This window comes from Neophocaena asiaeorientalis, unplaced genomic scaffold (genome assembly GCF_003031525.2).
Source record: "Neophocaena asiaeorientalis asiaeorientalis breed wild unplaced genomic scaffold, Neophocaena_asiaeorientalis_V1.1 scaffold975, whole genome shotgun sequence".
Taxonomy (NCBI): domain Eukaryota; kingdom Metazoa; phylum Chordata; class Mammalia; order Artiodactyla; family Phocoenidae; genus Neophocaena; species Neophocaena asiaeorientalis.
In genome coordinates this window covers 1038475-1066213 of record NW_020173266.1, presented here as the reverse complement: position 1 = coordinate 1066213, position 27739 = coordinate 1038475, and the positions used below count along the sequence as shown (strand labels likewise).

General features: G+C 36.3%; 1 protein-coding gene across 4 annotated transcripts in view; it reads left to right on the top strand.

Annotated features, from left to right (window-relative positions):
* ANK2 (ankyrin 2) overlaps nt 1-27739 on the top strand; it is a 238632-nt gene that overhangs the window by 78967 nt on the left and 131926 nt on the right. For all 4 annotated transcript variants that reach the window (XM_024745661.1, XM_024745659.1, XM_024745658.1 and 1 more), the window contains exons 5-9: nt 10482-10580; nt 14616-14801; nt 18289-18387; nt 20233-20331; nt 27331-27429. In XM_024745661.1, coding sequence (XP_024601429.1) covers nt 10482-10580; nt 14616-14801; nt 18289-18387; nt 20233-20331; nt 27331-27429 — 582 coding nt within the window. The remainder of the gene's footprint in view (nt 1-10481; nt 10581-14615; nt 14802-18288; nt 18388-20232; nt 20332-27330; nt 27430-27739) is intronic.

The window sequence follows — 27739 nt, the reverse complement described above, 5'->3', positions numbered from 1 at the left end:
AAACAGAAGACTTTCCACATGGGAAGATTAGTTACAACAGTGATGGGAGGTATAATTGAGCTTGGTGAGTGTAGAAATATTGGTGAGACAAGCTGGTCTGGAACAACATCAGAATGTGCATTGAAGGTTTGTTCTTAATATGACAATGGAGCTAGGGTATAAAAGGTCTTCATCTTTAGCCATGGTTTGTGAAAAACTGATGTTTAATTATGGTCAGTAAGATGACAATCAATTCAGGAAAGCGTTGAAAATAGTTTTAGGAAGATTAGTTCAGGTTGATGTGTAGGGTGCACTGGAGTGAGTAACTTGAAATATGTAGAATAGCTCACATGTTTTCTTGGTAATTTATCCATGAGGAGGTGAAAGCGGTGATTATGGGAATACAGTATTTTCAGTGGTGTTTCTGATTGCTGGCAATACCCATACATGATAAAATACTGTCTGCCAAATTTGCTGCTAAAACACATGACAGTATAGTGTAGTAGGAAGAACATGAGCTCTAGAATTAGTTATACGTGGATTCAAATCCCAGCTCCACGTTGTAAGTGATGTGAAACTTTAGGAATGCTTCCTAATGCCTGTGAGTGTTAACTTCCTTAAGTCATGTAGAGATATATTACTTATTTCACTGGGCTGTTAGGATTAAATAACAAATATAAAGTGTGTAGCTTTCTTTCCTCACTACCACCACCCCAAATTTCTTAATCACTGGAAATAAAGACTGGAAGAATCCTTATACCTAAGAGGGCACTTGGACATTCTTTATTAAGCAAGTCATGGCATTTCCAATGCTGTCATTTCTAGTGAAGAGCTTAAGAAAAGGCTAATTGTCCAATTAGTGTTTGTTCTCCGAGGTAATCTGATCCCGGTTAAAGGGGACAGCTGAAGGGAGTGGAAAGAGCACTGTGTTTGGAGTCCTTCAGTGTTCAGACCCTGATCACATCACTTATGGGTGTACCCTTGGATGAATGACTATGAGCTGTAGTCTTAAATGGCCCTAATAGCATAGGGGTGGGGATGAAACACGATGTCATAGTAAATACTCCATAGAGTTTAACCTTCCTAGAAAGATTTAGTACATTATTCATTTTAATGTCATCTAATAGTTTAGCTATAATCCTTTAAAGAGGACCTTTAGAGAGAAGAGGTTAAAATAACTTATAATATCCTAACCCTGGTAAAGAGTTGTCATGTTCTGATTATCTGAGAAAATTTGTATGACATTTTAATTAATAAAATGCCTTCTTAACTTCCAAGTAAGCTTATAATCTTGCTTTTGTATCTTTTGTTCTTTTGCCCTGAGCACACCCGCAAAGTACACAAAGTAGTCTTTATTTTTGTGACTACAATTAGTACCCATTGGTTTTTTTACATCCTTTTCAGCTGTGCATTTACAGTGTATTTAGGGAACTAATTTGAATTATCCTGACCTTAAAGCTGTGTGATAACTTTGGGATGCTTTCCAAACTTCTCTCTCATAATGCTAATTCAAAAGAAGAAGATGATACATAGTATTTGGAATAGAAACTAGAGTGGTAATTCTCAACCAGTGCTAACCGGTGTGTGACAAAAAGCCTACTACATTTCATAGCTAAGGCTGCTGAAGAATTCTGCTTTGTGAAAAAATCTAAATCTTAACAGTGACCTTCCTGCAAAAGACAAGAAGATTTCATCAAAAGGGGAATTCTACTTTTGCCAAGTTTAAACCCAGAGCTATCTGTAACCATTCCCATTTTCTACTGTTGGGATTGATTGTGTAATCTGTTGATGAGTTTTCCAGTAGATGTGGAGAGTACATGTAATGTTCTTATTAACTGGCAAATGGCACGGGGAATTAAGGGTATTATAAATACTTAAAGCTGCAATTTTCAGACTCTTAGATATAGATTGCTCCATCTAAGCAAATATACACAACTACCTACTTTACTCATTCCTTCTTATTAATGGAAAGGCTATATCATTTTTAATTGCAAAAAACTAAAAGAAAGGTAACACATGACTACCATGTTAGGCTACTCTGTCTTTGTGTTTTCAAACAGTGATAGCTCCTAAAACTCATCATTCTACTAGAAGGATCCCTGATATACCTCCTTGGAACACAGCACAGTTTACAAACGATTGTCCTGGTAATTTGGGAATAAGGAAGACATTGCTGAAAGTTATAACTCATTCAACATCAAACAGAGCAGCAGTGTTTAATATTTTATTTTCAGAGTTTTTAGGTTAGATAGTATTTGAAGAGAGTTATACGACTAGAAAATTTGAAAAAATAAAACTGTCTAGGATATGAATGTCTTTCATAAACAGAAAGGAAGTAGAATAGAGTAAGAGTGGTAAGAGATGTGGTTGGCAAGGTAGGCTGTGGCCAGATCATGTATGACCTTGTTAGACATTGTGTTAGTTATTGCTGCGTAACAAATTATCCCAAACTTTAGTGGCTTAAAACAGCAATAAACATATATTATCATCATAGCTTCTGTGGATCAGGAATTCAGTAGTAGCTTAGCTGTGAAATTATGGCTCAGAGTCTCTTATGAGTCTTTAGTGAAGATGTTGACCAGAGCTAAAGCCATCTGAAGGCTTTCCTGGGGCTGGAGAATTCACTCCCAAGGTAGTTTTTTTCACATGGTTGGCAAGTCGTTACTAGCTGTTGGTGGGAAGTCTCAGTTCCATCTCATGTGAGTCTCTCCACAGGCTGCTTGAATGCTAATATGGCATGGCAGCTCATTTCCTCCAGAGCAGGTTACCCGAGAGAAACCTAGTAATAGGACAGTGACTTTGAACCCTAGCTTCGGGAGTCACACATCATCGATTCCACCATAATCAATGCATTAGAAGTGAATTACTAAGTTGGTCCACACTCTGGGGAAATGGAGTTAGGTTCCACTTTTGAAGGGAGGAGTGTCAAAGAATTCGCAGCCATATATTTTTGTGTGTGAAGTTTTAATTTTTATTTTGATTTTTTAAGATGCCATTTTGCCAACAACACAATTCTTTCCCAGAATTCTCTTCAGAATTTATACTTAGGTTTTGAGCTTTTAGACATATGCATTGCTCTTTTTTATTTTCATTTTATATTGGAGTATAGTTGATTTACAATGTTGTATTAGTTTCAGGTGTACAGCAAAGTGACTCAGTTATACATGTACATATACATATGTCTGTTCTTTTTTGGGATTAACATATACACACTACTAGATATAAAATAGATAACCAACAAGGACCTACTTTATAGCACAGGGAACTCTACTCAGTATTCTATAATAACCTTTATGGGAAAAGAATCTGTAGGCATATTTTAAAACCACCACAGATGTAGAAAGAAACGTGGATCCTATTTCACTTTATTTATTCATCCATTTAACGAATATTTATTGAACACCTACTATGTGCTAAGAGTGTTATGGGCACTGAATAAGGCCTCCCAGAGAGGGTGACACGTGTCAATGCCTGAAAGATGAAAAGAAGAGGGCAAAAGTTTCCAAGCATCTTTGCCTCTGCTGTGTCCATTTACTTCCTACTAACTTCCTGTTCCTTCCTTAACCTCTGTTACTGCCCAGTCCACTTGGAAGTTTACTCAATCTCTGGGTTAAAATTTCCTCAGCAGTAAAAGGATGAGTCTCCTTTTAGCTATAACATTTTCATCTAGAAAAATAGGGCAATTTCTTTTAATCATTGAAATATACTTAATAATTTTAGCAGCGTAGAACTGAAAGTAAGAACAAGTGAAATAACAGTGAGCAGTTACGGAGAAATTAATTTATATACCATTTGAAGTTTCTATAATCAGTTTCTACTCTTTAAGCTTACACTCGATCTATAAAATTACCTAAAGTATATCTTTAGCTGGGTGGTAATATGTTAGACGTGAATTAGAGATCTTTGAAATTAAAAAAAAATTTTTAGACCTGTAAGAATTCCTTTCAAGATGCATTCTTGCATGAGATTTTACTCATGTTTGGTAAATTTACTTGAAGTCCTTTTTTTAATTCATTAGACTCAGTATTGTGCTTAGAGAACAGAATTCCCCAAGTGATATATGCCTGTAGCAAATACACTCTGACTTTTCACACAAACACCACATTTCTTGAGAGGGAGAACGAAAGAAGAATAGAAAAAAATGGCAAAGCACATTTTCATTTCTTTAGATCTACCGTCTTGATTTCATTAAGGCCTCCTGATTTCCTCTCAGGTCTGTGTGCTTGGGCCTGAGAAGCCTTTCTTCATGGTATCAGTTGCTGACTCTTTAGTGCTCTGGCAGCATTTTATTCATGCTTCGCTTTCGGCAATTATAGTGTGTCTTGTGCTATGGTTCCATATACGTGTAGTCGGTGAATCTGTTATATTTTCTGCTCTTGAGGGCTGGAACAGTATTATGTCCATATTTGTTACTTGGCACCTAGTCCAGTGTCAAGGAGAAAAACTTTAGAACAGATTTGGTGCTATAAAAAAAGACCTTTTTTTGAAGTCCCCATTACAAGAAAAATTATTTATGGTGATAGATGATAGCTAGACTTACTGTGGAGATCACTTCTCAATATGTACAAACAATAAATCATTATGTTATACACCTGAAACTAATATAACATGTTAGTTGCATCTCATTTTTTAAAAAGAGACCTTTTGAATTGAATAGTAACATTGACTTTTTTTTGAATTTTATTTAATTATTTTTTTATACAGCAGGTTCTTATTTTCTGTTTTATACATATTAGTGTATACATGTCAATCCCAATCTCCCAGTTCATCGCCACTTCCCCCCCTTGGTGTCCATACCTTTGAACATTGACCTTTATGTTAAGATAAAAGTGATTTTGTATGGTCATTTCAAGTCATCTGACTGATGAATCTTAATTTGTGTAATAGAAGAATAAGGTTATATGTTCTGGCAAAATTATGTCTGAAATTAAGATTCTGTAAAAATAGGTAATATTGATACTTCTTAGAGTTTTGATCCTTATCCAAAACATTGATTCTAAACCATTTATTACTTTTCATACTGACATTATTTGTCTCTATATAATTTCTTTGAAATGACGTACAGATATCAATAGGTTTATTGCATTAAAATATTCCCCCAAACTGCAATAAATCTAACATTTGATAGGAAGATTATCAGCTCATGTTCATTCAGTTTTCCCAGATAATCCAATTAGCAAAAGAAAATTTTTCTCCAGTGGCTAAAACCTGATTACTGGTTCATATATCACTAATGAAAATAGGAACAACATTTTTGGTAATATTATAAGTGTTTGAATTCTCTAAAATATGATATAATTTCTAGATTTGAAGAAAAGCCTTTTAACTTTTTAATAAATCTGAGAAATGTTATCAATAACTAATAGCTCATGCAGACTGAAACCACTTCTGATCTTTAAGTGGAATATAAATACATGAATACTAAATGACATTTCAAAATCTCAAAACCATTTTAACGTTTCTAATCCTCACTTCTCATCTGAATTATTACAAAAACTTTCTTTTTACTCCTCCAGACTATTCTCTGGCCATTTTCTAATTCATCCTCCCCTCTCTGGCAAATTAATCTCTTTAAAATGCAAATATGGCCATGTCAAACCCTTGCTTAAAACCCTTCAGTGACACCCAAGAGTTCAGAATAAAATTCGGGTGCCTCAGCGTGACGGATGGGGGCTGATCCCTGCCTGTCTCGGCCTGCTCACCCCGCTAGTCACGGTGAATTTTCCAAAGATCCCTATATGCTCAGGGTTTTCTCTTCTCATGGGGTTTCCTCTGTTTGAAATACCGTTCCTGCCTCTGTGCCTAAATTCAGTGTCTTCATAACTTAGCTCAAACCGAATCACTCCCAGTGTCTTCCAAGTGTCACTCCCAGTGTTTCCTTCAGATGTAATTTTTTATCCAGTTGAGTTCTGTGTCCTTTTATGTTCTCGTTGTACCCAACACATAACTTTTTTTTTTTTTTTTTTTTTTTTTGCGGTACGCGGGCCTCTCACTGTTGTGGCCTCTCCCGTTGCGGAGACGCACAGGCTCAGCGGCCATGGCTCACGGGCCCAGCCGCTCTGCGGCATGTGGGATCTTCCCGGACCGGGACACGAACACGCGTCCCCTGCATCGGCAGGCGGACTCCCAACCACTGCGCCACCAGGGAAGCCCCATAACTTTTTTTTTTTTTTTAAGAAACTAACTATATATGCGTTCACTGAACTGTAATACAGTAGTTTGGTTACTTGCCCATCTCAGCCTCTGGACAGTGAGCTCCTAATAAACAGGGAGCTTTCATCTCTGAATCACCAAAGCTGAGCACAATGCCTAGCAGTGAAGAGTCACCAAGCACAGTTTTAGTGAATAAATATAAATGAATGGCAAATAATTAATAATTTGCCATGGAGAGGGATAATGTTCAAAATATTTAATAACCAGTTGGTAGAGGCACCTATTGGTCACCCTGGAATTACCCTAACAACAAATAATGCTGTTCTTGTACGCATCCTTCCAGTATCAACCTGGGCTCCGGATCTCTGACTTTTTTATATCAAAAAGGAGAAAATGCATATACTTTCATACCTACCTGCCGCCAGACCATTTTAGAAAAACGTGGAGACATAATATATTGGAAAGCACTTGGGTACATGGACACAGGAGCCAATAATCCTGTGTGGTTGACCTATTTATGTGGGAAGATAAAAGCTTTCCTATAAAATTTACAATGGTGTTAAAGTGCTGCCATGCCCTTCCCCAATTACCCAGAGGTGTGCTTCACATTCTCTGGTAGACTAGTTCTTGTTAAATAGCATCAGTAAGTTAAGGAAGGATAATTTCCCACATCTTTAGGACCTGTAGTAAATCTTTACTGCCTTCTCACTGCATACATTTAGTAACAATAAATAGCTCCCCCTTCTTCTAGCCAAGGTGTTGTCTTAGCTCATGTTACCTTCATCACTTAAATACACTATCGCAAATATTGCAAAAGCTGATTAATCCCTTACTTCCATTCTTGAATCCTGCCATCCCAAACCAAGGCATCTGTGGTCACCAGAGTGAACTTTCCAAAATGCATATGTGATCCCTGCCCAAAACCATTCAGTTGTTCTGCATCACCTAAAACTATGTCCTTGGGTCAGTTTTTAAAATTGAGCTTTTTAAAAAAATGCATGTACTTTGGCTTCATGTATGGAGACTACAATTCAGGAGAGGCAAGGTGGTCCCTAGGCATTCTTACAAGTTTCCACAGGAGATTCTATAACACAGCCAGGCTGCGAACCACACGTCCACATGATCAAATCCCAACTCCTTTATGGGGAAGAAGGCTGTCCACGTACTGGCTCCTATCTGTCACTTCCAGTTCACTTATTAGCTGGGAGACTTTGGCCAAGTTACCTAAGTGTTTGAGCCTCAGCTGCCTTATTTCAAATGGGGATAATAATACCAATGTTACAGCACTATTCTAAGGATTAGAGATGATGTTGGGCCATTTAATTTATCATCCAAACTGAGATACTATTAATAATTACTCCAAGATAACTATGCGTAAACTTAGACTGTCCTGGGGAAACCGGGGCATGTGGTCACGGTGATTTGAAGCAGTAGAGTCAAAGCATTTCCCACAGTGAATGGCATAGAGCAGAAGTTCAATAAATCATGTTTATTTTTATCATTCTTTATACGTGCATCCCACTCTGCTGGAAGCCCTTGCATGCTGAGGTTGTGGCACAAGGAGCACATGGTATTCTTGATGCCCTCTAACCAAGAGCCTGACCATTTGTCACTGCCCTTTCCCCACCAGATACTATATGTTGTCAGCCCTGACATTTCTCTATTTTTTATATTTTCCCTTTTCTTTCTCTATTACTCTAGCCCACCATTAATGCTTGCAGGGCCCAGGACAAGACTGCACAAGAGGTCCACTTACAGTATATTACAGTATATTTTTAAAACTAAAAGCTATATATCAAGCTAATAAACTATAAAATAAGTTTCTCCTATCCTCCTACCTTGATAAATATATCTTTCTAGCAATAAGATAGGTCCAAATTTAGACTTCTTAGAAACCTTGGAGTTCGTTCCATGCAGGATTGGGGCTGATTTTGCACTCTGGCCCCTCCTCCTCTCCTCATCCCCTGCTCCATCCACACCACAAGAGCATCATGTGTACACACCCCAGCCTGAACGTTCAAGCTCTGTTCATCTCCTAACTTCCACCCTCCCTCACAAACGACTCTAAGAGTGTGTATTAGACTCCTGTTGCTGCTGTAACAAATTATTACAAATTCAGTGGCTTAAGATAACACAAGTTTATTCTTGTATAATTTTAGAAGTCTAAAGTCTAAAAGCAGTCCTACAGGGCTAAAACCAAGGTGTTGGCACTTCTGGTTCCTACTTGAGGCTGTAGGTGAGAAGCAGTGTGGTATCTTCTCTCTGACCTCCTGCCTCCCTCTTATAAAAACCTTTTGTGATTATATCAAGCCTACCTGGATAATTCAGGATAATCTCCCCATCTCAAGATCTTTAACTTAATCACATTTACAAAGTTCCTTTTACCATTAAGGTAACACTTACAGGTTCCGGCAATTAGGATGTGGGCATATTTGGGGGCGTTATTCAGCCTAATATAGGGTATGCCTACCTGTGGACCCTTGGGAGGATGAACCCAAGGAAGAAATCTGAGCCAGCACTGGAACCACACTTGGGGCTGTGTGGGCAGGAACTCTGGGTGGTTTCATGTCTGGTGTGTGATCTGGAAGCAGGGGAGCTGCAGGGTCAGGATGGGCATGCCCCCTTGGCCCTCTGGATCCCTTGCCCAGCTCAGCTAGAAGAGGTCTCTCTAAAGTTTAGGACCCAGGACAAGAGCCTAGGGATGGCACATCTCTCCTTTCCCCTATTCATCTGGTAACCACAGTCTATTTCCCTTTCTTCTGATCTACACACAAGATTCTGTCAGAGGGAAACACGTAAGCAAATTGTTTTATTCTGTTCAAAGTTCTTTTTGCATCCCTGCCTTTTACTTGTCGTGAAAGAGCCCCATTCCACACCCACTCATTGTTTTTAACTATCCTCACTGGCTTTCCCTTCCTTTGAATCTCTAATTCCATCCTTCCGCCACCTCTTCAGTTCTTAAAATACACAAGGTTTCACCTATTTTCTGTGTTTTAAAAAATATGCTCTCCAGCTAGCAAGTTATTCCTGAATCCTACAAAATTGTCAGTTCATTCCGTTTGTAATGTTTCTTAGTTTTAAATTTTCCACCATCATTTGAAACCTACAGATTTTCTTTTGTAATCAAATTTAAAGTTACTTTTCATGTTCTACTTGTATACTCTGTATTTTGCTCTATCTTGACCATTTTGAATAATGTTTCCACACTTATACAAGGTATACAGAAGAATTTTTCAAAAAAGAAAAAAATTTTTCTCTCCTTATAAATTTTTGGAAATACCTGAAGTTTCATCTATGTTTTTACTCATTCTCATTAATGGGTGGAATTTTTTAAGTAATCAGCTGTCTTTAAGACTCTGACATAATTTTAAGAGAATGCTATGTTTTGAGAGTTGATGAATTATTTCACAAGTTTTCTTTTTTAAATAAAGTTCTGTGGGTTTTTACCTTAATGAAGTATTATATATTGCAAAGGTTCTAATGAAAAGAAAATATGCCAGTTTATACTTAGTTTCAAACTCATGTTACAAAATTTCAGTGATTTAAAAAAAAAAAAAACTGACTACATAACGTTATCATATTACCATAGTATGTACTCCATGAGGGCAGATGTCTGTCTTGTTTATTAGTGTTTCCCAGTGATGGCCCAGCTACCAGTGCTTGGATTTATATTAAATAATTGAATAAATGAATATGAGAATTAACGAATGATAGAATTTCAGAATGGCTTTTAAAAAGTAATGTAAAGATGTTCAGTATAAATCATGCTACCTCAAGCAGAACATTGAAATACAGATTTTTAAAGTTTTCAATCAGCTTTGCAATCTCTCAGCTTATTCTGATATGAGTAATAATTTATACTTTTAAGGGTGTTGAAATGTATATATTCAAGATAATCGTCATCTGTTTAAATAGTTTATGAATTGATAAATATAGGTGATACTACATAAATATTACAGATATCTTTATAGAGATATTATATATAATGAATGATATATATTATAGAATTATATAGATATTAAGATACTAAATATCTTTAGTTTTTAACACAGTGTTGGGTGATAAGAAATGTGAATCTCTGGTGCTGAAATGAAGGCAGGAAATGAGGGGGATATTTCTTCCCTTTCTCCTCATTCTTTCAAAAATTGTGGGTGGGAATTGGTTAACTTTGATTTGTCTAGTTTTCTGATGGTAAATGCATGTATGACTTCTTCAATGTGAAGGTATGCTGTATGTTTCACCATTTCAGAGTTTTGCTTCACAGTATTCTCTCTTTCTTTGTCCTGTATTCTTCCCTGGTTTAAACTTTATAAATGGTTGAAGATACCTTTTTCACTGTTTGTCCTCAGAATGGCTTCACTCCTTTATACATGGCTGCCCAAGAGAACCACATTGATGTTGTAAAATATTTGCTGGAAAATGGAGCTAATCAGAGCACTGCTACTGAGGTAAGACACTTGAATTCTTTGATCTTAATGTCCATGTTCTTTGTATCCAGATGCAAAGGGTCTCCATTACCTTTATCCTACGAGTGTTCATGTTACTATTGTAATCTACAACAGTGGCCATGAACGAATGACCCAGTGCACACAGTTCAATGAGTTTATGCCCTGATTTGGGATTCATGTCAATTTATTCTTACGTGAAATCACGCTTCCATCAATTTGCCATTCTCTAGCTTTTGGGAGCTTTATACTATTCTAAATTCAATTTATAGTAAATTTTATCCATCTCTTTTCATCACTGTTTTATCTTTGTTAGGATCTAATGCAATTCCTTAAAGGAAAGTTTTTTAATGATTAGCAAGAATTCAGAGTTATTTATGTTCACACAATTTCATGAGAAATATGTCATCAGAAAGCTGTTCATATTTTATGAAGTACAAATTATGACATGTGGTTGTGTGACTGATTATGGCAACAACCGAATAGAATGTTCAAAATCAATCCAGTCTCAAAACATTCAGGCCATCTAGGCATAAAAAGGGGTTGGAATGGGCCAGCTTAGCATCACTTCCTTTTCGTGTGTGTGTTCTCCAATAAGCCGAACCTACTTTGTATTTTCCTTCTCATTTCTGCCTAAGCAGATTAAGGAGGGAGTTCAGTGATTGTTTGGAACAGTGATTTTTAAGTGATGCTTAGGATGCTTTAGAGCTTGGAGAAAATGCCTCAGGGGCCACTAGAAGGTTGGGAGTAGGTGACACAGGAGAGGAGGGGAAGAGAGCTCCATTGGGACATGCCTCTCCTCACCCAAAAGCAACCAGGCTTTAGTTTTCCTATTTCACGTTCTGTGGCTCCACTGATAAAATTTTAAAACTCCTGCCCTGGAGTGAAAGACGACTGGTAGATAGATGGCTGTCACCCAGAAACTATCCTGATAACTTTTAATGTCTAATATGGCCTCCTTTCTGGACAATTAAGTCTTTAGGTGAAATAACCATGAAATCCCTTCTACCCTGCACTGTGGAGAGAGGTCATTTATAATCTATTAAATTCATGTCCAGGCCCTTTGAGAGAAAACTTTTTATGGAGCCTGGCGATAACTTTCTGACAGCTTACTCTCATTAGTTAAAAACAATCCCAAGACATCACTATTAATGGGACCACATTTCCTGTTTATGACTGGAAAACACGACTGCCTAGTATGAAACGATTTCACGTTCTCTACTAAGCCCACACAGATTTTACACTCTTACCACATGAGTACAGCGTGATTTTTATGATTATGATTTTATGACTTTCTGAGACATTAATTCTGTCAATGAGTGGCACGTGAATATCCTCAGGCAAAGCTTGGATAACAGTATGAGACTATATCTCTGCATTAGGACCTCTGAGAAATGTACCAAACCATGGAAATATGCATTTGTTTTATTTTATTTCCTTGAAAGCAGAATCATTTATCTAGAGAAACCTTTACACTACAGTGTTCTACTCACCAAATAGACTTTTCTAGTGTATGATTTAGGGAAATGCTGCCTGACAGCATTGTCAGCTTTCTCAAGACTCCTCCGATCTGGACCCTTGTAGCATCTCACTCTGCTTCCAGAAATACCCTTTTATGTATGTTGCCTCAGTGGAGTCCGTGTTACACTCTGATTCTCAGAGAATTAAAACTGTCTCTTATTTCCACAAAGAAATATGACTGTTGCAAGTAAATCACATGAGGTTTTGAATCCTAGTTTAGACACATATATGCCTCTAAACAAACATATATCTGTTTTGTTTTTTAATCATTTAAATAAGTAAAATTAATTTTCCCTGACTGGATATGTATAAACTTAGTTGATTAATTCCATACCACTGGCCCGAATGGTTATCAGGAAATACACTAATGGAAAAATCTTGGCATGTTCCCTTTTAGTCTATCATTCTGTGAATGAATAACATCTTCATAGGGCTATATGGTTGATTACTATCTGATCTTTAGGCTATATTGCTAAATACCTTCTACGGTTGTATGTACACGTATGAATATACCTAAAGAAGACACTTACCCTGAACCCATTAGTAGCCCTAATTTGCAAAACTTAGTTACTAATCAAGACATTGTGACCACTTTAAAAATCAGATAATTATGAGATCATTCAGTATGGCAATGAAACTCATGTTTGAAAAGAAATATTTAAAGTGTTGAAATTTCCCGTAATTATAGCAATTAGCATTGGTAAATAAATGATGACAAATTAAGCTACAGATTTTTAATATAGGTTTCCTTTTCATAGAGTTGGTGAAGGTACTTCAAAAAATCATTTCAAATCTTTACCCTTCTCCCATGAAGTGTAGATTAGAATGAAATCCATGTGGTGGAGGTCCAAAGTTAAATTCTCTCAAAGGAGTTCTCTGTCTGTCCAGTACCATTTTTATAATTCTCTGCTTTCTTCCTTCTTCCTGAATGTTACCAAAATTGAAGGCTAAAAACTTTTTAATTAGGTTCTGTGCTGTCAGCAAATGCCTTGTCTCTAAGAAAAAATAAAGTTCACATTCTGTTAATATAAACTATCCCAGTGTTGCAGGGGGGAATCAAATTAAATGCGTGCATGATAATGAGCCTGTTCTTTCCTCCTTCACAGAGGGCTTAATTTGTGCCAAACAAAGTTCTAAATTTAGGCTACTCTCTTTCATCTTACAACACTACATGCTTTACTCTTCCATTCCGTTAAGTAATGTATTTATTTAAAATTCAATTTTAATTTAAAAAATTCAACTCTTACTGTGGTAGTGCATATATGATATGATGCATTTGAGGGAAATGATTTTGCCTCCGAAGTCTACAGTTACCTTTTAAAAAAATACTGTTGAAAACAAATGGAGTAGTTAGATGCTGATAAATTATCATTGTCTCTGGAATATATTCAATAGATGTACCATATCCAATTGCCCTCATCTCTTCTGTGAATGGAAACATTTAACTCTGAGACTTATTTTCAAGCTTTTGTGAATTAAAGGAGGTTTTCACATTAACAGAGCCTAGAATATATACGTATATTTTTTCTACTTATTCATCACCTTTCCGTTGCTGAATACTTGTTTCTAGAGAGAAAACATAGATTCTAATTTTTCTAATGTGGTTATCCATCTACCTCTAAGGCTCCTCTAACTTTGATGATCTTTGTTATTTTTTTTTTTTTGCTGCACGCGGGCCTCTCACCATTGTGGCCTCTCCCGCTGTGGAGCACAGGCTCCCGACGCGCAGGCCCAGCGGCTATGGCTCACGGGCCCAGCCGCTCCGCGGCATGTGGGATCTTCCCGGACCGGGGCACGAACCCGCGTCCCCTGCATCGGCAGGCGGACTCTCAACCACTGTGCCACCAGGGAAGCCCCGATCTTTGTTATTTTTTTAATTGTTTGTTAAGTTTCTAATTGAAAGACTGATTTTCTTTACATTACTTAGCACAATTTTATATCTAAATGATTTAAATAATATACAATTCAACTAAGTGAAAACTTAATGAATTAGCCTTATTTGCCAAAGAATTTTAGATCATATTATGTCCTAAACTTCCCAAATTAATTGGTAACAGACCATTCCATTAACAGTTGTTGTGAGATATTTAGCACCTTGCATAGTTAATCATGTAATTTATTTCCCTGTCTTGGCTACCATATCTTTGATTCTCAGTCAGACTTGTTCTCCATTATTTCTATCCTTCCCACATTTTCCTTTCCATAAGCAGGCATTACTTAGGGTTGGTTCTAATTTTTATTTTCATATTCAAAACACATTTGAATACATCCTGTGTGCATTATGCTTTGTTAGGAAATGCAGATGTTTTAAAAAATAAATAGAATGGGTATTTAAAAAAATCTGATGAAGCCAGTGCATACAACAAGTGATGATAATTTGCTTTAATCTTCACAGTAATAATTAATCCTTTCATTTTTCTTGTCAGTCTTAATCATTAATGTGAAAATTAGATGCACTATTTCTTGAATCCCAGCCTTCCAAAAGTTGATGGAAGATTTTTTCTTCTGTTTTACCAGGATGGCTTTACGCCCCTAGCGGTGGCACTCCAGCAAGGACACAACCAGGCAGTGGCCATCCTCTTGGAGAATGACACCAAAGGGAAAGTAAGGCTGCCAGCTCTGCATATTGCAGCTAGGAAAGATGACACCAAATCTGCTGCTCTCCTGCTTCAGAACGATCACAACGCTGACGTACAATCCAAGGTAAAAGCTTCATACATTTGTGGAAAGGCACTCTTTGGCCACCAGATTCCTCCTGGGAGATGATAAAGAAGTAGGCCATGGTGATAAGGCAAAATTACTTCTGGTCATCAAAAGAGATAATTTACTTTCAGAGGTATTTCAGAAAAAAAGGGGACTGTCTGTTGAGTACAGTAAGAAAACAGAAAAAAACCTCAAGATAATTTTCTATAAAAGGTGAGGTTCAGTTTTTTAGAAATCTGCTTATTCATTCTATTTCTATTTGTGGTAAAAAAAAATAATAGAAGCAGAATTAGAAAGATATAATTGTATAATGTTATAGTTGTCTTTTTTCAGTAGAATGCATTTTGGCATGCTGGAACGGTATATTCAACTGCAGAGAACAGATTGATTGTTTCCTTAATTTTGCACTGTGTAATATCTTCCCTCTTTTTCCCACACCACACCGCTTCAGATGATGGTGAATAGGACAACCGAGGTACAGTATTGCGGTTATATCAAAATATACCTTGTTTTTATTTTATTTTTTGTCCAATTAGAATAAATGCTCACTAATTTATACTAATGATTGGAATTTTCATTATTAGGAAATTAATTAATTTGGAAACTTTGCCCATAATTAAGGCAAGTGGATAGATAATTCAAAAATTTTAATATAGCATGTATTTGAAGCATTATTTAATCAGTGAAACGTTAAGTAGCTTATTAGAGTAGAGCATGAAACAAGACTCTTCCGTAATATGTATTTTACTAAGTGAGCTTTATTATTAACTTTTGGCCAATAAGAGATGTGACCTCCTTTCTTAATAAGAATTCTCCATTTAGAATTTAGTGAAGTGAAATTTAAGGTTTCTCTGCCACTGTTTCATCCTCTTACCTAATTGCAGTTGCCCTTCTATTCTGTCTTTATTTTTACCACACTGTATATAATCAGTAATGATATTGAGCCTATCATGAGTAAAGCATTTACTTTTATCTTGCTCTTACAATAGTTGTCATGAAGTCATCTATTTTCCACATACCTAAATAAGTCCCATCAGTTAACAAAATCAACAGGAGTATTTGGTTCAGAAGCCTCTGAGAGAGAGAGAGAGAGAGAGAGAGAGAGAGAGTGTGTGTGTGTGTGTGTGTGTGTGTGTGTGTGGTATAAGAGGCACTAACACAAACATTGAAAGTATATTATAAAAATTAACCTATATTATAAAAATTAACTTTCAAAGGCAAGTGACTGCTTATGTAGGTTGATTTTCACTTTGCTGAGGGAATTCTTTAGACTAACATCTCATATGATCACTGGGTTGTGGGCCTATGGGGGTTTTGAGCATTCACACTTAGTATTTACCGAGAGTAGTGTATTTCTAAACCTAATATCTTGTTTATTGACAAATTTACCCATTGAGATGTGAATATACTTGAATTATTCATATCATTTCTTCTGTTCCATATCTGTGTGTGGAACTTAGGTCACAGATTTTTTTTTTAAAAGCCCAACTGCTTGGTGAAATTGCTCAAGACTGGAATCATACAAATTGATATATCTTAATTACTGATTTTAATACCTTTCTTTTGTAGGTGATTTTTGGTAATCGTTTACATTTTTTAAAGCAGTATTGGCTCTAATCATTATGCTGAAAGCAGCTATTTGAGTAGATACAGACTGAGTTAGAAATATTTCTTCGGGGACAATAGAATAACAAAGAGGGAAAACCCCTCCATCAATAGTCCTGTAGGAGGATGACCTGAGCCTTCCACCTCCAGGTTATTCAGGGAAAAGTTCCTCTGAGGGGCTTATACCAGCGTCTTGTTGACCCAAGAGTCACAGCCTGAGGCATCATCATGGATTTTCAATGAGGCTGTGTCAGAAGATAAATTAGTTTTTTTTCTGCAAATAGGAAAAATAATATTATTATACTTGAATAATTTGAAAATGATTCATCAGCAGTCACTATGTTTTTCTGAAATTAAATTGTAACTTGAATAAAAGATGCATATTCAGGATATAACTGGGTGACAGGAAATATCAAGATAAAAATGAAAAACATCTAGTGAATTATTTCCTAAAATACTAAAGCTTGACATTTTATAAAATAACAACCAAGTTGTAGACTGATTTTTTTCTTCTATATTGACATTAGTATTTGCCATCATGTAGGCACAAAATAAAAATAACATGACCACAAGAGTAGGATTTGGATTGGTAGTTACTATTCTTATTTTGTGTCTTGATTTGCTACAGTCAGAAATTATTTGCAGCTAATTTGGCTGATAGCACAGAGGAATTTCTATTACCTAAGGTATCTGGATGCCTCTTTAGGCCATTTTAAAAATAAAGCCACCAAAATCTATATATCAAGTGAATAGAAAAATAATGGTTGTGATTTAGATAATGTTTCTTAGAAACAGTATTATACACATCAAAGTTCATTTCAAATAAAAGAAAACAATGCAAAATGTCCTCGAAACTGCAGGATTTGATATCCAGTTTTACAGGAACAGTGTTTATTTTTCCTATAATCTTTTATTAAGCAATGAATATTATGGAGAGCAAGAATAATGCCTCTTTTCATACTTTAATAAGAAAAGAATTAATATGCTTCTACTGTGAAAATGGCAGATTTCTAACTAAATTTTCATTAGAAAAACAAAGAAAGGAAATATGCTTTTCTTCCATTTAAGATTTTCAGACTCATTTTTAAAACATTCTGATAGTAAACTGTTCTCTAATGCTCATGTAATTGATTCAACTTGCTTATTTTATTCTACATCAATCTTATTTTATTGATAAAGTTTGGTTTAATTAACATTCAAAATTGGGTTCCACTTAATTTTTTTCTTTATTTTATATTCATATTAATTCCAAGTATATTGTTTAATTTTTTTTAACTTTTTTTTTATTATAACAATATAGTCTGACTAAACATAGTTGTTAAAGAGGATAGAAATGTCAGGACAGTGTAAATGATGTAAGATGAATTGTATATGTTCTGTAAGAATTTCTCACAATATTTTCATAGTTCCAAAGATACAACATCAACCAATGCTGTTTTTCATTTTAAAAAACACCCAAACCAAAACACAAACAAATGAAAAAAATAGAAGTTCTGAGATTTTCTCTGGAGAAAACATTTTTTATTCATACTATGGCTGAAAAAATATGCTGTTTAATCATATCGTTTTGTTCTAAAGCTAAATCAACTCAAGAAACATGGTTTCATACAGATAACACATCTCATAAATAGATAAATTGTTAATGTAATTGGAAATAATGTTGCCAAGAAATGTAGGATATTTATTTACCTGTTTATATGTTGACTTATTTACCACTAAATTTAAATAATAGCACTGAAACTTAAAAAGTCTTATAAAGCATTTATGATCTGAATTGCATTGTTCACGTATTAGGTAGATGTGATTTTCTTCTCTAATCCAGTGACTACAACATACAGAGGTGAAGTGCTTTACTGACTGTCATTTTCTTTGCTTTCCACAGAGTGGTTTCACCCCTTTGCACATCGCTGCCCACTATGGAAACGTCAATGTGGCAACTCTTCTTCTAAACCGGGGAGCTGCTGTGGACTTCACAGCCAGGGTATGGATTAAAATAGTTTATTTTTATTTTATTTTATTTTATTTTATTTTATTTGGCCATGTGGCCCATCTTGCGGTATCTTAGTTCCCTGACCAAGGATTGGACCCAGGCCCTTGGCAGTGAAAGCGTGGAGTCCTAATCACTGAACCACCAGAGAATTTGGCATTTTACTAAAGTAAAAGTTAACAATGATAAAGATTTTATTTCCTTTTCCTTACCTGGATTTATCTGTGCTGGAGATATTAGATTTTCCATTTTTTTCCCTTCAAATCACAGGAAGTCGTCACAACCCAACACGTGAAAAATAGTGTGTCAGTTCACATGCATGCAAATCATTTGCAATAAGGAAGATGTTGATTCTGACATCAGTATGAGCAGTTACATTTAAAGGTCACACCATGAACAAGCAGCTTCAAGTCGATAAAAAATTAAACTGTTAAAACATTAGGTATAAAATGTATAACTACATTTATAGAGTATGTCCTAAGAGTGACTATAGGGCATACAATTTGACAGGTATTTTTTTTTTGGCTATGTTGGGTCTTCGCTGCTGCATGCGGGCTTTCTTTAGTTTCAGCGAGCGGGGCCTCCTCTTCATTGCGGTGCGCGGGCTTCTCATCGCCGCGGCTTCTCTTGTTGCCGAGCACGGGCTCTAGGTGTGCGGGCTTCAGTAGTTGTGGCACACGGGCTCAGTAATTGTGGCTCGCGGGCTCCAGAGCACAGGCTCAGTAGTTGCAGCGCACGGGTTTAGCTGCTCCACAGCATGTGGGATTTTCCCGGACCAGGGATTGAACCCGTGTCCCCTGCATTGGCAGGCAGATTCTTAACCACTGTACCACCCAGGGAAGTCGCAGGATTCTGTTTTTTTTTTTTTTTTTAATATTTATTTATTTGGTTTTGCCGGGTCTTAGTTGCGGCATGCATGTGGGATCTCGTTCCCTGACCAGGGATCAAACCTTGGACCCCTGCATTGGGAGACTGGAGTCTTCACCGCTGTGCCACCAGGGAAGTCCCTCAGGATTTTGTTTTTTAATAAATTGAGAATTTGCTCATATGAGGAGTCTTACTGAAATAGTAAAAACATTATGTTGTGTTATAGTTTTAACGGTATGCTTTCACTGGAAAGAATTCACTTACATGACAATTATAAAACTCAGTGTACTTAATATGAATCAGTAAATGCAGGACTTGAATATTTGCAAAATCATAACATACCAAAAAATCAGGTATACATCCTTGACCTAATGATGGTATATGATAGCCAAGGAAAGAAATACATATAATTCACGTATATAGTATTTTTGTCCTTAGAAGTCTTCTTCTCTGAAACTACATTGAGTTATTTTCAAGTTTTTCATACTGAATTATTCTGAAGAAGGTGTTTTTAAGAATCATTTTTCCATTGGGTATTGATATATATATGTGTACTCTCTTTTTAAGCATAGTAAACTTTAGGATCCCAGAATCTTTAAGTACATAAGTGTTATAATAAGAAAGATAGTCTTTAGCCTAGGGCTCTATCTAGGTAGGATCTGAAATTTTGTTTCCATTGAGTATAATGCCAAAGTGCTCCCTTTGTCTCTTGACTGTGATGTGTACATTCAGTACATATGTTGTAGTTATTGACTAACTTAATTATGCAGTTTCATTCCATTTATCATTCTCTACAGTGCTTTGTGGTTTGTGTGCTTTTTTTTGTTCCTTAAAAATCAAAAGCATTGAAACCATAGAAACCTCAGATAAAATTACAAAATAGGTCACAATCTCCTTTGTGCTGATACGAAGCCATCACCATCATGCCCTGTCATACCCAACATGCTCTTGTTTGGTCTTTCCACGGTGTAGAATGGAATCACTCCTCTGCATGTGGCTTCCAAAAGGGGAAACACAAACATGGTGAAGCTCTTACTGGATCGTGGTGGTCAGATCGATGCCAAAACCAGGGTGAGTGTCTCTGTTCTTTCAATTTCCTACCATTATTATTTTTTGTATTCTTTTAGCAGACACTTTAAAATACCAGTCCCTAAACACAGGCAATGTGTTTTCAAGGAAATTGCTTTCTTGGATTCGATTTAAACCTCATACAGCATTTAAAGGTTGCACATCATATGTAAAGTGGAATTAATATTTGCTCATAAGTGCCTGGAGGAACAGAATGCTAGCCTCTCTCAATGAGACAGTTTTTTCAAGTCCTTGCTTATTGATTTTCATGGAACAAAGATCAAAGATTGAATTTACTCATCTCTGATTTGGCTAGCTGTAAGTATCAAGAACCCAAACTCATTTGCATACATTAAGCTATGAGAGTGTGGTGTTTATGTAAAATATTTTAATACATGTTGAAAATCTTTTCTTCGAACTTTTCAGCTCCTAAATCATTTTTCTTAAGTGGCTACGCTATAGGGATCTGAGCAGGAGATCTCCTATTATGCTCACGGAAAAAAGGCATACAGCTATTATGTTGCACTTTTACTCATGTCAGCTGGCTAAGAGGCAGTGCCCTTCATTCATTTCAAACTTGAGTTAAATATAATTCTGAGTCTTTACGTACTCCCAACAAATAAATAATAAGATAGGCAGGACAGTACACCTGTTGTAAGTGCAGACTTTGAATGCAGATTACCTAATTTCAAAGCCTGCTTCTACTGCTTACAAGCTGAATGACATTGGCAATTTACTTGCCTTCTCTGAGCTTAGGCTATAATACTACCTACTTCATAGGGTCATTTGAGAATCAACTCTTAGGTGTTTTTTAAGTGGCGTTAAGTAAATTACTTAGCTACTCATAATTTTTTATTATGTAATGGAAATTATGCACAATTACTTGCTTAAACTAAACTAGTATTGTACTTTAATATTAATTATCTGGAGTAGACTTGATTACTCATAGACAAGTAAAACTTTAAACATTCCTATTATATAAAATTTTGAAATATATGGTGGAAGAAGTCTGTGGAAGTTAGTAGATAGAATATGTCCCTTGTGATATTTTATCTTCACTTTGTTTAATTCTGGGACTTTGCATTCTCATAGTCCAAGGAATAAGGATCTAATTTAATTACCTTGCAAATCTTGAGGCTAAGAAATATTTTGTTTAGTAAACCTTATCATCTTTGAGCTTCTAGAAACTACACCAGTCGCAGACTATACATTTTGGGTTTTAATGACCTCAGGAAATGTTGCTTTCTTAATCTCATTTCTCTAAGACATTTGGTCCAGAGCACTTGTGTCATATTATCATGTGGGAGTTCTGGAGTGGTTTGCTTTGTCTATCAAGATCTTTGTTGTGGTGTCCATTGTCTTTGCATCAGAGTTTTATATGGTTTCTACCCTTTGATTTGATGGCATGCCTTTTCCCTTGCTATGCTGTAGGTGTGCAGAATTTGGAACAATTATATATAATGCTGCATGCTTTGCTTACTTGTTCTCTATATTTAAAGGAAAGAGTTTCTGTACCTCCTCCTTTAAGTACATTTCTAACATAATGAGTACCTTTACACTCACCTTTCTGTTTCTCTTGAGACTCTCTAATAATTGAGAGGACCACTGGAAAGACAGCACTTTGTAAATGCAAAAAACTTTTATCTTGGTCAATGTCTTAAGGATGCACATTGCTCTTATTAATGCTTTTCTGGAGTATTCATTCATTATTGAGGCAATTGATTTTGTTTTTATTGATCGTCACAATATTTGCTTTATTCTTTAAAAGATGCTCTAATTTGCATTCCCTACATACATTTGCATATATAATTTAAAAGTCTAACTCCAAATAGACATTGTTTTTTCATGAAAGAGTAGTAAGAAATGGAGAGAAATGGATTCTTATGCTAGTTCTGCCATTAACTAATTGTCCTTGAGCAAGTTAACAATGAAATGTAAGCCTTGGTTAATTATTCTTGAAGGGAATATTTGGACTGTATTTCATCCGGTGTAGCCTTTAGATAGATATAGCAAATAAATGGAATTTCATTCAAGAATTTATAAAGTGAAAATGGATTTTCTAATTATACATTGTACGGACATTCTGTTCATTTCTTCCTTAAACAAATAATTATTGATTTCCTACTTGGTGTTGTGAACCCTAGAGATAACAGTAGTTAACAAGACAGACTATATCCCTTTACTCAGAGATGCAAATCAACAGTACCCAAGGGATTAGGTTAGCAGTGTACTGGTAAAAATTTAATAATCAGCTCTTCAAAAAAATAAAATAAAAAGCTCTGATTTGTAACCTTTGCCTTTGATGATTTCCATGGTGTAAATACTTCCATACTTTCACCATGGCCAATTGGAGCTACCAATATGGTATCACTGAATGCAGAATTGGGAAAAGATGTGCAAAAAATTGACTCTCGCTAGTGTGTGAAAACTGGTTCCAGTGCACCCTAAGGATCAGTCACAATAATGAAGGTGCTGCTGAGCCTTTCCCTGTAAGTGAAAATACTTCCTCATCTCTAAGGAGCAGGATTTTAAAAACAGTTAGGTTCTTTCAGTTTTGGCTATAACTATCAGACCTGTATCCTTCTTACCAAAAGTAAAATCAAGTAGGAGGTAAATACTGAAATGCAGTACTGTGGTCTGGAATCAGGAGGCCAATTCTGGAACTATAATATATATATATTTTTGGAACTATAATATTTGATTACTAAGGGAATATGGTTTGCTTTTTCTTTTGTCCTTTAAAAATATATTTTTAAATTAAAAAATGTTATACTTGTTTTTGACTATCTTTTTAGGTAGCACGATAGTGTGTCTTTATTTGGAATTTCAAATAATATTATTGTTTCATTTTTTTCACAGAGGTCTCAATTTCCCCTAGCAGTCAAATTAGTCATAAACATTCTAAATTTAGTATGTTCCATCAAAAATTTTCCCTTGGTCTTATTATTTTCTCACTTGTAATGTTTTCATTATTAGGAGAAGAGCAAGATATATAAAGGCTTTGGGGTAATTAAAAAAAAATCATACCCGTAGTTTCTCCACCACTTTCACCAGCACTATGTCAATCACTGAGACATTTTGCATCTCATTGGCATTCTCATCATTGACTAGAATCTAGTGTGAAACTCTGAGACATTTTCACCAGAGCCCTGGTTTTCTGGTATCTGGAAAACCTCATTTTAATGTTAAAACAGAAACATTAGAGCTAAAATTATATTATTAATTCAAGTTTTATTAAAGGCATTATTCATTTTTTATTTTTAAACTTATTTTTTTTTTTTTGCGGTACGCGGGCCTCTCACTGTTGTGGCCTCTCCCGTTGCGGAGCACAGGCTCCGGACGCGCAGGCCCAGCGGCCATGGCTCACGGGCCCAGCCGCTCCGCGGCATGTGGGATCCTCCCGGACCGGGGCACGAACCCGTATCCCCTGCATCGGCAGGCGGACTCTCAACCACTGCGCCACCAGGGAAGCCCTAAACTTATTTTTTATTTAAATGTGGAAATACTTCCTATAAGGATTATGGCTAAAATATTGAAATACATATTTCAATGAAAACAATAAAAGTATACAAAAAACATTAAAGGATGATGAATGAAAAACAATACATCAGAAAAAGGGATCACCCTTGCTATTTGTTATTAGGAGTAATATTTAAAATAATAACAATAGTGGCTACCAGTTGTCATATGCCCACTATGTTCTGGGCACCCTGCTAAGTACTATACAAATATCATCTTAATTCATCTTCCTAACAACTTACAAAGTATTATTATTTTCTTGTTGAGAAAATATAGAGGTCTCCATTTGAGAAATGAGACTACCAAGGGGAAAAATGAGTTCCAGAGGAGTTATATAACTTAACCTAGGACACACAGCTTAGTAATTAGCAGAGCCTATATTAGTACACAGAATTCAGGATACATTGCTGGAAGAATAATCTAAGCTGAGAGGGAAGAGAGGAAAAGATAAGGAAAGAAATGGTCGTAAGAAGCTAATGCTGTGGGTTACCAGCTAGATGAATGGTGTCCCTTTAAGAATTACTGACATCACCATGTGATTTGAACTGATTCCAGGGAAGAAAAAGAGAGAACACAGGGAAGGGGACTCTGGAGGGGAGGAAAATGTAAACTTCAAACGCAGTCTTAAGAATTTAAAAAAAGAAAAAAAAAAAGATAATGAACAGATCATAGTCTCTAAGAGTAAAAACTAAATTAAAAGAGTAAGTTAAAAAGTTCTTGAATACAAAACCTTTTGATAAAGATTTTATGGGGGACAATAATGAGACACTGCCCTTTGTAGAAAATATCCAAAATCTACCCAGATTGAGCATGTTGGGCAACTTGAATTTGATATAACTCACATATCCTTTTTAAGAGCAGATAAACTGCATCACTAAACTGTAAGATTTAGACCCAATTACTTAATCCTTATTGTTACTTGATGTTCTTGCGGGTTTATTAAGTGTTCTCCATATTTTCCTATTGTTGTTCTGAGAGCATTTTAGAGGTTTCAACGTGATTACCCAATGACTATTTCATGTAATCCATAGAAAACAATACTCTACCTTTTTAAAAATGATGTAAGGCAGCATCCCCTCATTTTTCAAACAAGGCTGTAAATTAAACAGGGTAAGAAAAAGCATCCTCATTTGAAATATCGTGAAGCTGAGCCTCAGAGAGCTTCACCCATGATGGGCTGATCTGAGACTCACACCCAGAGCTCTGTGATTCCAGGGCCTACCCGCTGGACTGTGCACATCATGCCTTCATTCGCTGTGTTGGATTTCTCAAACTCCAGATCTCAGTGAAGCTCCCACGAAGAATATGTTTGAGAAATCAAGCTGTATCTAACTGCTATTTCACTTATATAGCAACCAATGCTGTTTCTGTGTTTCCACCATAGGGCACTGAGGACAAGATACAAAAGCATCATCATTTTAATCACTTTGCCTGCACAGTTTGTCTTTTAAGCTCCTTTTGGCAAACTTTAAAATAACTTGGCATCCCAACTACAGTAGTTACATACTTTTTTCTCAAAAGACAGTCTTTTCATGCTAATTCCCAGGTAACCAAAACTGCAAGGTCTGTTTTGGTTATTTAGTATCTCAATACTGGCTAAATAGGTTTAACAAAGCAAGGAATAATTATCATCAAGGTCCTAGACAAAAACAGATGACACACTCAAATTTGATAATTTGAATAGAGATTATTAAAGGGCTTATTTATACCATTGTGGCTGGACTGAAGGGGAGGCACAAGGGATAGCGGGGTATCCTTGGGGCTAGTTAACAGCAGGGCTCATTATCAACCCTAGACCTGAAAGGTGAGAAGTAGAAGAGGTTACCATCCTTTCAAAGGAGAAAATTGTATGGAGAAGGCTGCTCTGGCAGGAGCGTAACCTTGGGCAAAGAGTCACAGCCAGATCTAGTAGATCCTTCAGGGAGTTGCTTCCTTGTCTTGCTGCAGATCCCATTGGCCAGCCCCAACCAGAAGCCAGAGGGCAGGGTAGCCCACTGATACAATCGAGAGAGATCAGACCAGCTGACAAGAAACAGTGGAGAAGGGAAGAGGATGGATCTGGAAGGGCAAATGGAAGATAGCTAGCTTAGAAATCCCAGAATGTTGGATCGGGAAGAGTGTTGTAATCCCGGTGAATTATATTTATTAGGAGGAAAGCATAACTCAGAGATATGGTCCATTAGAGTTCTGGATAAATCAGAAGCTTCTAAAGTCCTCTTAACTGCTTGTCATCCCTCATTTTCTAGACCACTACCTACCTTCTCAACCTCTTTCCCTGAGACAGTCCTTTAAGTCTGAAATCACCAGTTAATTTATGTAGTCATGATTTTATTTTCTGTTTCACTTCTTGCCCATTGTTCTTATATTTTGCCTCATATTTTCCAGCTATTCTGCTTTTTGGCCATGAATAAGAGAAATAAAACCCAAAAGACAGAGGGTATTTGGAGATTGCTCTAAAGAGAGATAAAACCTAAAAGACAGAGGGTATTTGGAGATCGCTCTAAAGAGAGAGAAAACCTAAAAGACAGAGGGTATTTGGAGATTGCTCTAAAGAGAGAGAAAACCTAAAAGACAGGGTATTTGGAGATTGCTCTAAAGAGAGATAAAACCTAAAAGACAGAAGGTATTTGGAGATTGCTCTAGAATCAGAAACTACCTGTGAGGTTATCAGGGTCAGAAAGTTTTATAAATAGCATAACATACAGTTGGGCCTCCCATTGCAGAGCACAGGCTCCGGACGCGCAGGCCCAGCGGCCATGGCTCACGGGCCCAGCCACTCCGAGGCATGTGGGATCTTCCCGGACCGGGGCACGAATCCGTGTCCCCTGCGTCGGCAGGCGGACTCTCAACCACTGCGCCACCAGGGAAGCCCTAAATTTAATTTTTGAAAAATAATTATGTATTTTGTAAAATGATGAAAAATATGAGTGGAAACCTTTAGAAGAATGTGAAAAAATAACCCTTCCCTTTTACGAGCCTCAGGGAGCTCAGGAGAATTTATGAAAATAATAGTAATTCAAGAGAGAAGATAGACAAATTAGATTAAGAAGAATTTTTAGGAGTTGTGTTAGGACAACCAGAAGGAAAATAGTATAACAATATAATCTCTGGGTGTGGCTCCAGGCAGGTAGGGCTTTCAAGGTCAACAAATGCAACACCCTCTGCTTTTCCATCTTCCTAAATTTGCAAACACATGACCAGCCATGGTGTTTTTTACATTAAACTTCCACACATGGGATTTCTCTTGCTCTCTCCCTCTTTCTGTTTTGTCTCCGTCTTTCTCATTCTCTTTCTCTCTGCCGAGATCTCTGTCTTGTTTTCTCTCTTACTGTTCTTAATTATTTAACTGATAGCAATTCTATTACTGATCTACTGAGTCACTAGGGCTGAGTTTCAGAAACCCTGTCTTCAAGGTGGCAATAGATACAATCTTGTTTTTTTTCAAAAAAGTGAACTCAGGCCTATCTTTCATTCTTTTGGCAGGATGGCTTGACGCCCCTTCATTGCGCTGCAAGAAGTGGACATGACCAAGTGGTGGAGCTTCTGCTGGAGCGGGGGGCTCCCTTGCTGGCAAGGACGAAGGTGAGATTATGAGGAAGATGGGATCCAACAAACTCTTTAAGACATTTTTTTGATAATCTCTATTCTTCTTGAAATCAAAGCATCAGCCAAGCATATTCTAGTTGCTCAATATTTGTGTTCAAGGAAAGAGTAATAGATATCAAACTTTTTAAATTATTTAAAATAAAAAAATGCATTAAGATGTATTAAATGTATAACTTCAAGTTCTTTCTATATTTTTACCTGCTATTCTCTCTGCAGATGGAAATGTAAATATTACTCTATTATACATGAATGAGAATATTATATATAAGTGAGAAATTTCTTACAT